The sequence below is a fragment of the Babylonia areolata genome, chromosome 16 (genome assembly GCF_041734735.1).
Source record: "Babylonia areolata isolate BAREFJ2019XMU chromosome 16, ASM4173473v1, whole genome shotgun sequence".
Lineage (NCBI taxonomy): Eukaryota > Metazoa > Mollusca > Gastropoda > Neogastropoda > Buccinidae > Babylonia > Babylonia areolata.
Genome location: NC_134891.1, coordinates 22020357 through 22035032, shown reverse-complemented (window position 1 = coordinate 22035032; position 14676 = coordinate 22020357). Strand labels below are relative to the sequence as shown.

The 14676-nt window shown below is 39.7% G+C and overlaps 2 protein-coding genes across 2 annotated transcripts in view; one reads left to right on the top strand and one right to left on the bottom strand.

Moving 5' to 3' along the window:
- Positions 1–9015, bottom strand: part of LOC143291008 (rho GTPase-activating protein 18-like) — a 48732-nt gene extending 39717 nt beyond the window's left edge. The window contains exon 1 of the mRNA XM_076600595.1: positions 8902–9015. The gene's annotated coding sequence lies outside the window, so the exon portion shown is untranslated. The remainder of the gene's footprint in view (positions 1–8901) is intronic.
- Positions 9016–9056: 41 nt separating this feature from the next.
- Positions 9057–14676, top strand: part of LOC143291237 (arsenite methyltransferase-like) — a 31493-nt gene continuing 25873 nt past the window's right edge. Inside the window, exons 1-4 of the mRNA XM_076601021.1 lie at positions 9057–9178; positions 10989–11260; positions 12468–12618; positions 14371–14507. Of these exons, the coding sequence (XP_076457136.1) occupies positions 11034–11260; positions 12468–12618; positions 14371–14507 (515 nt within the window). The 5' untranslated portion in view covers positions 9057–9178; positions 10989–11033. The remainder of the gene's footprint in view (positions 9179–10988; positions 11261–12467; positions 12619–14370; positions 14508–14676) is intronic.

Genomic DNA, 14676 nt, shown 5'->3' with positions numbered 1-14676 from the left:
GACTGGACAAACTGGGTCACTGTACACTATACATAACAACTGATGTGCTCTGGTCCAATAAGAGCATCACTTAAAGGTCACTACAAATGCTCTTCTACCATACCAAGTGATAAATGCACTATTTACTCAGTGACTACCAATGAGTACATTTTCACAGAATATCACTGCTGTCACACACAAAACTATGGTACTGATTATATATGCTTGCTTTTTATAGAAAACAGTGACATGACCATGGATAATGTCAAGCAGCAAAGAACAAACAGCTCAGTCATAAAGTATTATTCTACAACTGTTACTTGCTGCACAGTGCACAATTTATACCGTATACCTTCATCTGTGTGCACAATACAAAATTTCTATTGTTTAACTTTTATCTGTGGCCACTGACAGAGGCCATGATATGTATACCCTGTGACATTAAGCACAGCACATTGTTTCTGGCATTACAGTACAGTTCTAGCTGGCACTTACTGAAAGAGCTTCCTGGTCTATTTAGCTACGCTTAGACAATACACAGCACACTGTTTCTGGCATCTTAGTTCAGTTCTAGCTGGCACTGACTCACTGAAGGAGGATCCTGGTTTGTTTTGCTGCACTAAGAGGACTAAGGTAGACAATGTACAGCATGCTAATTCTTCTGGAGTAGCCCTCTATCTGTGACTGACTGAAAAACATCTCTGATCTCTGCATCAACAATAACAATGCAGAGCAAGCTATTTCTGTCCCAGGTAAAGAAAACATTGTCACAAGCTACAACAATCACACTCCACAATACAGTCTCTGTTCCACTGAAAAGAACGAACGCAAGTTAATCAATGCAACCACACAGAACAATACTTCAGATTCAGAAAGGGAGCACTAATGTTGTTCTCACCAATGTCTACACCATGGCTTTCCGTACAGCTATCAGAACTCCGAAACTCAAAGCAAAGCACACTGCCTCAGCTCTCCATCACCAGAGAGCCTGCACTAACAATCGTGACATCGTTATCTTATTGTGCTAAATATGTACAGCTCTATCTATTGACGACTTCGCCAAGCCACTGACAACATGAGTCGTGACTCAGCACAAAGGACCAACTGATCATTGATTTGCATCTCAGAAACTGCACCCCTGCAAATCAGAATACATATTCGTCTGTTTGAAAACCACAGTAAAAAATCAATAATAATTTTTTTTTAAACATATTTCAATTTTTATCAAGTTCTGTCTCCTAATTTTTTTTTTTTTTTTTAATAAAAAAGAAGTTAATTTCCTAATAATCTGACTGTAGACTTTCTAAATAAGTGACGATGATGACGATGATGATGATGATGATGATGACGATGACAGTGGTACTGGTGAATGTATGGTGTCAGTGATTGTGTAAATATTTCCTGAGAAGTCAATGTGGGGAAATGCAGTTTATGTTATTTGTTCATTTCAGTAACTGTGTCTGTGCCTCTTATTTCCTTCCTCCTTTTTTCTGAATCATAAACAGATGAATAAATAATGTTACAAGTAAAATAAATAACTCAAATAAATAGGTAATACACATGCAAAAAAAGAGAATTTTTTTTTTTAAAAACACCACCATCCTCACCACAGAAAATAAGGTTTTCTACGTATTTCAAATTCTGGAATGAACAGAATTTGGTGACTACATGAATATCAATTTTGAATGGATTTTGTCTGCGACATTTACAAGTATACCACTACTTAAACAAACTTTTCCTTTCCACTTCTGCTTCCGCCTTTCATACATATACCTACACAAGTACTTTCACGTTCTCTCTGTCCCTCCCTCTCTCTCTCTCTCTCGGTCTCCCCCTCCTAAGACTGTGGCAGGTGCTGTCAGGGTGGTAGATAAATAGAACAAGATGAAAACAGGTCCATCAAACAGTGACAGCCGTGTCAGCGCATGTTTGTCTGCTCTTTGTGGCACCTACAAGCCTGCCTTCAGCTAAAACCCCACCCAAATCAATAGGGTGCTCAGCACAATCTCTCCCAGCATCTGGGCGAAAAAAGCAATATCGCTCAGGAAACCGAAAAAAAAAGTTGCCAGGAGCCAATACAACAACCCAACATGAGTATAAATGGCAGACACGAACTTCAGTAAACATTCCATGCCATACACATTGTAGAGCACCCAGTCAATCAGTCGGCAGCAACAGTCAATACACGAACTTACATGTACAAAAACCGAAACATTACACTGAATAGGCCATAGCCATCAAGCTAAATTAACCCTAGTAGCAGAATGGTACTGGTCTATCAATGCACTTTTTTCCACCTGGTTACTTCACAACATCCACGGAGACAATCAGAATTACAGGCTGTAAAATATGCCTGGTCGTCTGTTTTTCTGTCCCATAGGAAACTGCTTTCCAAACACTCCTACCAGTTCTAGACAGGAAACCCAAATCATTTTGTATTCATAATTCTGGAATTAAAAAAAATATATATATATATGATGCTGACAAACCCAAAACCGACAGCTGCGGAACATGTAGCATGTAGTGTTCAATGCTGTGATGTCAGGTTTTCCAAGCCCAGTGTCTGTGCCCTTCTGGTCTTTACAGGCACGCAAGTACACTGTCTTGTTCAACAACCAAACTGCTAGTCTTTCCAAAAAGAAAATGTCACAAATTCCAGACACAACTACAGTATTCAACAAAGACAAGCAGACAGTAATGAATTATGACAGGACAACCAGACAGCACTGTATTATGACAGGACAACCACAGTGTATGTCAGGACAACCAGACAGCAAAATATCATTATCAATGACTGTATAATATACTAATAGTAATTATTAGGAAACTCCAGTCAAAGACAGTACCATGCTGGGACAACCAGTAATAATTATTGACAGGATGACACCTTGCCAACCCCAAAGTGTCCTGGACAGACTGATGGTAATCAACAAGAAAGTCAGAAATAGTATCAGGACCCTGCCTTGCCTTGCCTGTCACTTGACATCTTCTGATGCTGTAGCACCAGTGAATATGCCACCACTCTCCTCCACCTGTCTCTGTTCACCACTCTCTGGGAATCCGCCAGATTCATGACTGTTCATTCTTAGATATTACCTTCCTACCTCTTCCTGTCTTCCTTGTCTGCAGCTTCCTCTAAATGTCCCATGCAAGATGGTCTCTGCAAGTCCTGCTGAGTGGGAAACCTGTCCATACCACATCATTTTCCGTTTGTTGACGACTGTGAGAAGGTCATCATGAGGTCCTATTGCCCGCTGGATCTTGCTGTGGGCCTCTTCGTTTGTCACAATATCTGTGTAGTGCATGCCCAAGATCTTCCTGAAGCATCTCATTTCTGGTGCCAGAATCTCTCTTTGCATGTGTGCTGAGTGTCCGGTTTCACAGGCATAGAGGAGGACTGACAAGGCAAAGGAGCACAGTAGGTGGATTTTCTGCGCAGGCTGATATTCCTTTCTCTCCAGATGTTTGGATCTTCTCTCGCATGTAAAATGTCATGGGCAAGATTATGACAGGAATGTAAAATCCCTTAAATAATATAATAAATATCCTTGATAATATTATGCAAAATATCCTTGATTATAACACTGTGACATAATTGTAAAATGTAAAAAGTAAACTGTCCTGGGCAGTATTATGAAAGTAATATAAAATGTGTTACATAATATGCACTACGTACGCCAGTCAGTTAGGCATTCAGCTTCCAATCCTGCGTTAACTAGTGGTCAGGGTTTGAAGCCCAGTTTCGGCATGGTGTTGTCTCCTTGAGAAAGGCACTTTACTACTTCGATTGTCCTCATTCCACCCAAGTGTGGTTGTATTTCTGACAACAGTTGGGGAAGGTGAAAGCAGTAGGAGGGGACTAGGCCCCACCATCCTACGCCAAACCCTACATACAATGGACATAAATTCATTGCCCCGATGTCTGTAAAAAGGGTTGTGGGACCTTTAAGCCCAACTACGTTATATGACAGGAATGCAAAGTGTCTTGGATAATATCATGGCAGAAATGTAAAAATGTCCTGGACAATATTATGACAGGGATTTGTAAGATCTTTCACAGTACTGGCAGCAAATCCCACTGTTATCAATACAGGAAGCCCAAGAATCATCAGGAGTTAATATCCTATATATATATACTGCAAATAAATGTATTGAACTACTGTCTGTGGTCTGTGACAAAAAGGTTGTCCACTGCCTAGAAAACATATATATATGCATACACACATGGTGTAAATTAATACACACCTCACCTATTCTAACCTTTTTATCTTTTTGTTTTCGATAACAAGCAAATAAAAAATAGAGAAAGGCAAAACAAATGACAAGCAACAATGTCCATCCAATGTCATTATAAATTTACTGGTTCAGACTAATAGAGATTAGACAAAATTGTCAGATACGTTGTGTAACATATTAAACAAATCGATTTCCAGAGGCTTTACATTAAATAACCAAACACAGGAGTCATGACAGATTTTTTTTTTTTTTTTGCCTCAGCCACACCCAAGAATTGGAAACTGCATAAAAATCAATCCAAAAATGAGTGAGCAATTTCTGCCCACATGAACAAGCCAAAATACAAGTATTATAACCTTACAAAATTGACCTTGAGTAAAGTTCTCTCAAAAAGCATGTAGCTCAGAGAACTCTTATTTTTCATAATGCATCTGTGTGTCAAGTTGTTATTGTTTTTGTTTGTTTGTTGTTGTTGTTTTTTTGCGGGGGTGGGGGGGGGGGGGGGGTTGAGTGAACCAAGTGGTTCTTGAGACAGAAGCACAAATGCTAAACTGGACTTCTTAATTTGGTGACCTGAGCTATAACTCAGATCAAAAGAGTTGTCACATTCTCAAGAGAGCATTCAAAAGCTATATCCACTGGACCAAGCTGTCCTGATAAGTGATATTAATGCAGGGTTTATTTTCTTGTAAGGAAATTACTACCCATGAACACACACACACAAAAAAGGAGAATGGGAAAACAAAAAGAAAGGAGTGAATGATGGACATAAAAGGGAGAGGGGGGAGAGGGTTAAGTTAAGTCACTGATGTACTGACTCCCCCTCCACCCCCCATCCCCACCCCCTTCCAGACAAAAATGCTGTAGGATCCATAGGATTGATGGAAGATGGTCTGGCAACTGACAATGGCCTGAGGCCTCACACACACATACACACACACACACACACACACACACACACACACACACACACACACACGTGTACTGTATATAGGCTGACAGCATATTGATTTTGGTCTTCTCTGCCTCTCTCAGTCTGTCTTGTCCTTCTGTCTGCCCTGAGCTCCACCAAATCCCACCACCATTCCACAGGGCACAGAGCCTCCCATTCCCTTTGCTCTGTCTCGGACTCCCTGTTTATCATCTCTTTCTTTAGAAGTAGAAAAAACAACACCAATGTTTTGTTTTGCTTCAAGCTGAAAGAACAACTTATGATAACAGAGCTCACTGTTATTTAAAAAAAAAAAAAAAAAAATTAAAAAATTAAAAAAACAGCTCTTTTTCAATGATGTTTTAAGTATCTACTTTAAAATTCTTTATTATAGCAGATTCAATACTATTTGATTATATATAAATATTATAATCTATTCATTCTTTTTTTCTTTCTTTTTTTTTTTTTTTTTATCAATTTTAGATGCAAAACTAGACAACCCTCTGTTTTTAATAGTTCAATAATCAGTTGTTGGTGTTTGTTTTTGTGTGCTTTTTTTTCAATGAAATTTCTTGTGAATTTTATATATATATACAATAAAGAGACTTAATTTGTTTCATCTATCTTTTCCATCAAGATGTGTGCTAAACTTCATATACATGTTCTTTGTTGTTTGGATTTGTGATTTTGTCTCTGTATACCTATTCATGGCATGGCTAAGCCAAAAGAGACCAATGTTCTAAATTAGACAAATCTGCTGTGTGGATCAAGATATATATATATATATATATATTATATACATACATATATAAGTTGCTGATAAGTACACTGCAAGCAAGAAAAAAAATCACAAAAATCTAAAGACAGACAGAAATGTAAGACTAACATTCTATAATGACAGAGACAGAGATAATATTATAGACTGACAGACAGATAGATAGATAGAAAGATAGATACTAAGACAGACAGATATATAGATAGATTGATAGGTATTTACTGATGGACAATGAGATAGATAATAGAAAGACGGATGGATGAACTGACAGACGGACATACGTATGGACAGACAGACAGACAAACAGGCAGACAGGTATGTTTCATATTATATAATAAAGAGTGCTGACAAGACTTCAACCTCACCAGTCCCTCCTTCAGTAAACAAAAAAAATTGAATGGCTGTCTGTGTACAGATGTCAAATAAGAGCATGTAAGGTACACAGGCAGATGTTAGCAGACCTGTCCTGTTGATGCCTGTATCTTACAAAACAGATTAAAAAAAAAAAAGAAATGTGCTGAAATAAATTATTTCAAAAACAACAACATAATCTGTTCTTTTATTACATTGAAATCTTTGAAAAAAATGTAATAAAATGAGTAGTATAAAATATCAATGTAATTCATAAAATTTAATCAATCTCATATAATCATATTTAATTCAGAAAGTAACAGAATTACTCCACTGTTGCGCCACCACATTCCAGTACAAAAGTACTCTTATCTAGCAAACATCACAATTAAATATTTCCAGAGAGGTTTCATCCAACTTTACAAAAGTCTGGTTTTCACAAGATAGAGTACTATGGCACTATGATTAACAAATCAGTCTCAATACACATTGTACAGTGTTAAAAGTTTGTGTTTTTTATATCACACCGGAATTAACATAACAATCAGGTCTTTAAAGTAGATTCAGAATTAAAAACTTGCAAACAATTTTGACCTGGTAACAAAACATAATTTGTTGATGTGTCTTTTGGCAATGTGCTTTTTCAATTGTTTGTTTTTTCATTTCATAATTTTCATGATCAAATTTTATCCTAGAATGACAATAGATTAGATTTGAATGGGAATAGGCGATTCTGAAAAATACTTAATGATGGGCCGGGCTCCAGGAGTTGCCTATAATTATATAGGCCATAGTAGGGTGCACGGACAACTCGATCCTGGTGTGGGGTCTGGGAATAGGATCTTTTAAAACACTTTTTCAGAGGCAAATTCTGGCCTCCTTTGTATGTTTTCTGAGTATTTTACTCATTTATATGTATAGAAAGGATCACTCATTATCTTCTCTCCTTTTTCTCTTTTCTTTTTATTTTTTTTATTTTTTTATTTTTTAATAAAAAGACTGCACAATAGTTTACCCTAAACTTTCTCAACAGTGTGATTCATATGGAAGATTCCCATCGCTGCATTTTATTTATTCACACACACACACACACACACACACACACACACACACACACACACACACACACACGCACGCACGCACACACACAAACACACACACGCACGAACACGCACACACACACACACACACAACATGACAAAAATGATAGTGCACGTAACAATGAAACAGTTGTCCACAAGTTTGAGTCATGCACGGACCACAATTTTTACTCCCTCTCCAAAGGATCTTAATTGTTAGTCTGGGTACTACAATCTTTCAGATGAGATGATAAACTGATATGTACAACAGCCACTATATATAAGAACAAGCAAAAGAACCCAAGGCAACAAAGGAGTTGTTCTTCAGAAATTTCTGCTGAACCATCCACTCCAAAAAACACTATAGTATGTGCATTGTACTGTATTGTATTGCACTGTATTGTATTGTATTGTATCATATAGCTCTGTCACAACTGATTAGCCTGTGTAAAATCTGGGCTGCTCTCCATGGGGAGAGTGCATTGCTTCAGCTAGCTCATCGCCAGTATTTCTTTTACAGCAATCAAATTTATTTGTTTTCATATCAAAGTGGATTTTTCTTTATTTTGCTGGGGACAACAATTTTGCTGCCATTGTGTTCTTTTGTGTTTCCAAAGGGCATGCAACACACAAGACCTCAATTTATCATCTCATCCAAAAGACTGTAGCATCCAGACCACCAATGAAGTTCTATATATAATGGAAGGAGAGAAAAATACTTAAGGGAGGGATTTGATCCCATGTGCTCAGATTCTCTTGCTCCCTATAGGCAGACGTGTTACTATATATATATATATATATATATATATATACTAGACCATCACTCAGCATAACAATAAGCAGACAGATGAATAAGACAATATGTGGTGCTGGATTATGGCAAACACTGCCAAGGGAAAGCAACATTAATTCCACACAGATAAATCTGCTGTAGTTCAAGTATAATAAAAAAAAAAAATTATCAAACAACAGTCAACATTCACACACACTCTCTCAATCAGTCATACAATGACCATGGTATACTAAATAATAAACAAAACATATATCATTTCAATCAAGCCATCCCACGTAAACAATAAATTTATATCATATTATTTTAACTTAAAGCAGTATTTTCCCTACACATGGTATATGACTAGACTTTGAGAGAGAGAGAGAGAGAGAGAGAGAGAGAGAGAGAGAGAGAGAGTGTGTGTGTGTGTGTGTGTGTGTGTGTGTGTGTGTGTGTGTGTGCGCGCGCGCGCGCGCTTTACACTTACAGAAACAAACTTGCGAGTGAGAGAGAGAGTCAGACAGACAGACAGACAGAGAGACAGACAGAGACAGAAACACACAGAGAGAGAGAGAGAGATTCTGCATTAATGTTGATGTTTCTGTCGTGTTAATCAGTAGATGTGAATTCTCAAAAATCGAAGCAGCAAACCGCAATCCCAGTCTGTGGCATACAATGATGGGCCTACCGTTACATGCTGCGGAAAATCGTGGCCATTAGACAAAAACTAATAAATTCAGAAAAGACAATTTTCGTCTCCCATTTGAAAGAAGATCACCTGTTTAGTGTTCTGATGAGTCGTCCGCAGGAGCTGAGCAAACACCGTTGTCACACCTTGATATTGTCTGCTTGGATTAAAGCCCTAACCTAAACATCTGTCAACTTCCTGTCGTCTGCCATCACAGCGAAGAGCGCATGCGTCGTAATGCTTAACTTTCGGAATCCCTCGGCTTTCCATGCTGTCTTTTCGGCTGCACCATTGACCTGTTTTCTTATCTGTGGGCTGCACACGATCTCCGACACTGATCGTTTTGACCACGGAACAGAGTTGAGAGGTAAGAAACCTTATTTAGGATTAAAAATTCCTGCACCTGTTTTAGTTGACTGAACGGAAGGCTTATAATGATACAGGGTCATGAAAAGTTTGTTCAATTTTCATCAGCACACTGATGTTGGTCGTTAAGTGGAAGAAGAAGAATGCTTGTTTTCAGGCCGTATCTGCTCATATTGCAGAGTCGGGGACTCCCGCACCCCGCTCCATACACTCATTTCTAGGCTACGTTTCGCAGCTTCCACGACACACACACACACACACACACAGTGACACACACACACACACACACACACACACATTGATAAAATGGCGCTCCTCGGCACAAATGTTCAGGTTCAGGTTAGGGGCGATGCCAAGCATCGTAGCCTTGCGGCTTTGTATGCTCCGTAGGTTTTCATTTTGTTTTTTGTTGTTATTATTATTTTTGGTTAGGTGCACCCAAGCCCAGGTTCACCTTTGACCATCAAAGTCAAATATTGTTTTCTTTATGATATTGTGGTCATCAATAAGCTTTTTAAATGTAGCCGTGTACGGGAGTGGTATATAAGGGGATGGTGTCAGTGGTATATAACTGAATGATTGATTTACTGTATTTAAAGGATAGGGAACATATAGAGGCCAGTCACAAATGTGTTTTTCCATTGTTTTATTTACAATAGTTATAAGAAGAGGAGAATAGAGAAAACAGTACACTGATAAGGACACAACAAAAACATGTCATTAAACACAACATGTCAGCATAAGTGAATAGTAAAGCACATGTATACACATTACATGGAAAGGCTATCACTCGGTTTGGGATAAGCAACAACATAAGATAATGCATATGTGAGAAGACCAAACCCTGACATCAAATGACATTTCTAATACATTTAGACAGTGCAGTTAAAGTGATTGTATCTATGCTGATTTAGCAAAAGTACACTGACAGTATAGATTAGGTAAAACTTATACTGTGTCAAAGTGACTCAAATGAATTAGTTCATCATGTAGCACTATACTGGAGTAAGCCGTATAGGAGAGAACAAGCAAACAAAGCTGTTAAACCGGGAATGGCGTCACACTTCTGCACAGGTCTTTGAAGACCAGCTGTTAGTTGCGAAAACAGCATATGCTATAGCTGGTGTGGTCAATGAAGCTAGAAAATTCTTCCACCAATGTTTTGTGGCAATTATCGAGGGTTTTGTGAGAGTGGATTGTGTGGGTAGGTTGATAATGTTGATTCTTAGATATGTATTAGATTCATTTTGCCATAATTAAAAACAAAAAGTAACAAAAAACTTTGATGCAGATTCCCTGACAGACATGCAACTGAAGCTTAATGTTTGTAAACGCTTAACTGAATTTTGAATGGAGGACAGTTCCATCATAATGAATTCTTTTGTAGGCCTGAAAACTGTGAAACAGATTGAAAAATCAGCAATATCCACATTTCTTCCCCTCCACTCCTCTGTGTGACTGACGGAGTGAACATCCACGCCTTGTTTTGAACACTGCTCATTCCGTCTTCAGGGGAAGAATTGTGGATATTGCCAAACATTCACTCAGAATTAGATAAATGGTGTCTGTAAATGCACAAGATTGTCCATATACAATCACAACTTGGTTTTATTTATGGTATTGTTTTTTCCAGAAAAGGAGATGATAGCTGTTAAAATTGGACTGTTATATTTATCCATAGCAGATTCTGCAGAGCTGAACCACATTGTCTTAAGAATATTGGCCAACACTGGCGGGTTTTTGCCCACAGTTACACGCATCTGGCCTGTTTTTGTCCAAATCAGCCTGCCTTCATGAGACATTTTGTGCAGTTCTGCAAGACCCATCGAGACTGAAACAGCATCCCACTTGCAACGATGAGCTGCTGCCAGAACACAGGCCAGACCCAGCCACCCAAGCAGAGAGATGAAGCAGCAGAGAAGATGGGTGAGGGTGAAGAGGGGGTGTGGGATGCGGTGAAGCAGTACTATGGTGGGCAGGAGAGCGATCCGTGTCAGACAGGGGTGAACTGCACGCGGCTCTCCGGCATGCCACGGCACCTCAAGGAAGCACTGAGTGAAGTCCACGAGGAAGTTTCCAGCAAGTAAGTGTCTGGCTTATTGTACATGTGTATACATTATCATTACATTAATATGATTAACACATACACAACTTCAAGACAGCAAGTCACACTACACGTCTGATTTGATTTCATAAACATAGGATGATACATTATTTACACGTTCACACATACAAGATCCCGCATGCTTCCTCACACACCAGATCTGTATATATATATATATATATATATACATACATGCATGCATGCATCCATCCATCCATACATACATTCATGCATGCATAGTCTAGCACACATTCATTCATTCATTCATTCTCACTCTCTCTTGCTCACTCACTTTATGGTTTTTTTTCTCATATTCCAAGTGAAAACTATGGTAAAGTATAAAGCATAAGAATGGACCCATTTCCCTCTTTCCTCCACTTTTAACCATACCCAACCATAGTCGGGTACCCATTCACAACTGCATGGGTGGAGTGTGTAAATTCAGAGTAAACTGCCTTTCTGGAGGACAAAACACCACACCAAAATGGGGCCTCGAACTCTGATCACTGGTAGTCACAAGTCCAACGCTTTTATCAGTTCTGCCATGGCACTCCCTGAACAATGATGGTAATTCACTGGCTGGCTAAAGCTGCTGCAAACAAGGTGACTTCACTGAAGATGTGACACAAGAGGAGCAGATACATGATACATGTTGTGAGATGGGTTCGTTCATTCTTTTAGTTTAACCCTTTGAGCCCCGAGTTCCTGAGCAATTTTAACTCTTCTGCCTGAGCTCCTGAGCCAAAATTTGCAAATAATTGGTATTTAATGTGTCACGGCAGATATAAAAAGAGTGCCCTGACCACCGCTTTATCGATGGTAGAGAAAAATGACATAATGCCTAGCCACCGGTTGAGCGGTGCGTAAACACTTGTGTCGTGTTTTGCTATTGGTTGACTTATATTGAAATTGATCTTTTTTATCCAAAGCACATGCACAAAACACAGTGAAAAGGTGTGGCCATGTTGGTACTATGTTCGCTGACGTCAGAATATTACGGTTTTTCTGATTGGCTCTTCAATATAAGTCAACCAGTAGCAAAACACGACACAAGTGTTTACGCACCGCTCAACCGGTGGCTAGGCATTGTCATTTTTCTCTACCACCGGTAAAGCGGTGGTCAGGGCTCAAAGGGTTAACATCTTTTCACAGTAAATGATAGTTGACAAGACGGGTCATGTGACAGGTATTACGGGTGTGGCGTGGTCATTCCTGAAGCGTTGGAAGGCTGTAGCATCCTTGACCTTGGCTCTGGGACTGGACGGGATTGTTACGCCATCAGTAAGCTGGTGGGTTCCACTGGGCATGTCACTGGCGTGGACATGACAGATGAACAGGTGCGTGACTTTATCTCTGTGTGTGCATACATGTAGGAGTGTATTATGTTTAAAATCCAATTATCTGTGTCTGGGTTTGTTGTACAGTGTGTGAATAATCTCTTTGTGATTTGTCTACTATGTGTGAATAGTTTTCCCCTGGTGGTTTATAACCTGAGGGCACAAAAGCTTGTATGGGAGTCCTTTAACTCATTCAGCCCTGCGCCTGCCTGAGAGGTGTGTGCTGCTGATTGCCGTTCTCCGCCTGAGCCCACCTAACAGGCAGATGAAGAAACCTGTCTTTTTAAACCAGTTTGTCAGCTTATTATTGTGCATGAAACTGCTTGGTAAGGGAAGTAACTCCAACTTAGCTTCCTTTCTCACAGAGAAATTTCACACAGAGAAATCTGTTGTGATAAACAGAAATACAAAATAGAAAATACAAAATGATTTGTCCAAAGGCAGTGACGTCTCCTTGAGGAACCGAAACTGACGCACCGAACTTGGAAGCAAGTGTCAACGGATTTGAGTCCCACATAAGGACCAGGCTTTCTACTGCCCCCTCCACTAGGCCTTGATTGGTGGTCTGGGTGCTAGTCATTTGGATTAGATTGTAAATTGACGTCCCATGTACAGCTTACACTTTGTGCAGTGAAAAGGGCCCTTGGCAACAAAAGGATTGTCCCAGGCAAAATTCTGCAGAAAGATCCACTTTGATTTTGAAAGTAAAATACAGACAGAAAGAAAAAGAGAGAGGAAAAAAAAAGTGAGGCATTGCACTGTGACTGACATTCTCTCGCCTGAATTTTACATATTTTTTTTTCATGTGCGCTAAGTGCTTGCTGCACGCCGGACCTCTAGTTTATCATGGATGGATGGATATGGATATTTATATAGCGCCTATCCTCGGTCGGAGACCAAGCTCTAAGCGCTTTACACACACGGAGTCCTTTACACAACAGGCTGCCTACCTGGGTAGAGCTGACTGACGGCTGCCATTGGGCGCTGTTCATTCGTTTCCTGTGTCATTCAATCAGATTTCAGGCACGCACAACTACACACTCAGACAAACATGTAACATTTAACATTTTACGTGCATGACCTTTTTTTTGTTTATTTACCCTGCCATGTAGGCAGCCATACTCCGTTTTCGGGGGTGTGCATGCTGGGTATGTTCATGTTTCCATAACCCACCGAACGCTGACATGGATTACAGGATCTTTAACGTGCGTATTTGATCTTCTGCGTGCGTATACACACAAAGGGGGTTCAGGCACTGGCAGGTCTGCACATATGTTGACCTGGAAGATCAGAAAAATCTCCACCCTTTACCCACCAGGTGCCACCGAGGTTCGAACTTGGGACCCTCAGATTGAAAGTCCAACACTATTGCGCCCGTCATGTCATCTAAAAGACTAGTCCTTCAACCGCCACTCAAAGACTAGTTTAGGAAGTAGTAAAAATTGCAGTGTGTATATGTGGGACTCGAACCTGTGGACACTCGCATCCTAGTCAGGTGCATTATCACTAGGCCACCACTCCCAAAGCAGGTACTGTACAGACGCAGTCCTTAAAAGTTATCTTTTCTGTCTTTTCCATGTGTAACAGACAAGCAGCTGTCTATTACTGGAACATAACTGGTGTGTTTGTCTTTCTGTAGTATAGTGCATATACATAATTATACATGTATTTTATGTGGGGGAGAGAGAGAGAGAGAAAGTTGACCGTAATCTTCCTGAAAGCCGTAACTAAGAGTGGTGCTTGCTGTGTCAGCTGGCGGTTGCACGGAAGCATGTCGACTACCACACCAAGAAGTTTGGCTTCACTCAGCCCAACGTGGATTTCATCAAGGGGAACATTGAGAAACTGAGTGAGGCGGGACTGAAGGAGAACAGTTTTGACATTATCATGTGAGTACGCTTAACTCATTCGATACTGCCTGCTTCGTTGTACTGTCTGTGCTGGCTGTTTGTATGGGTTGCAAGGAGAAAAAAAACCAATTAATGGAAACCTGTGAAATTTTGTGTTAATATAAAGAACAGAATGGACAAAGTTTCAAAGCACTCACTTTATTATTGA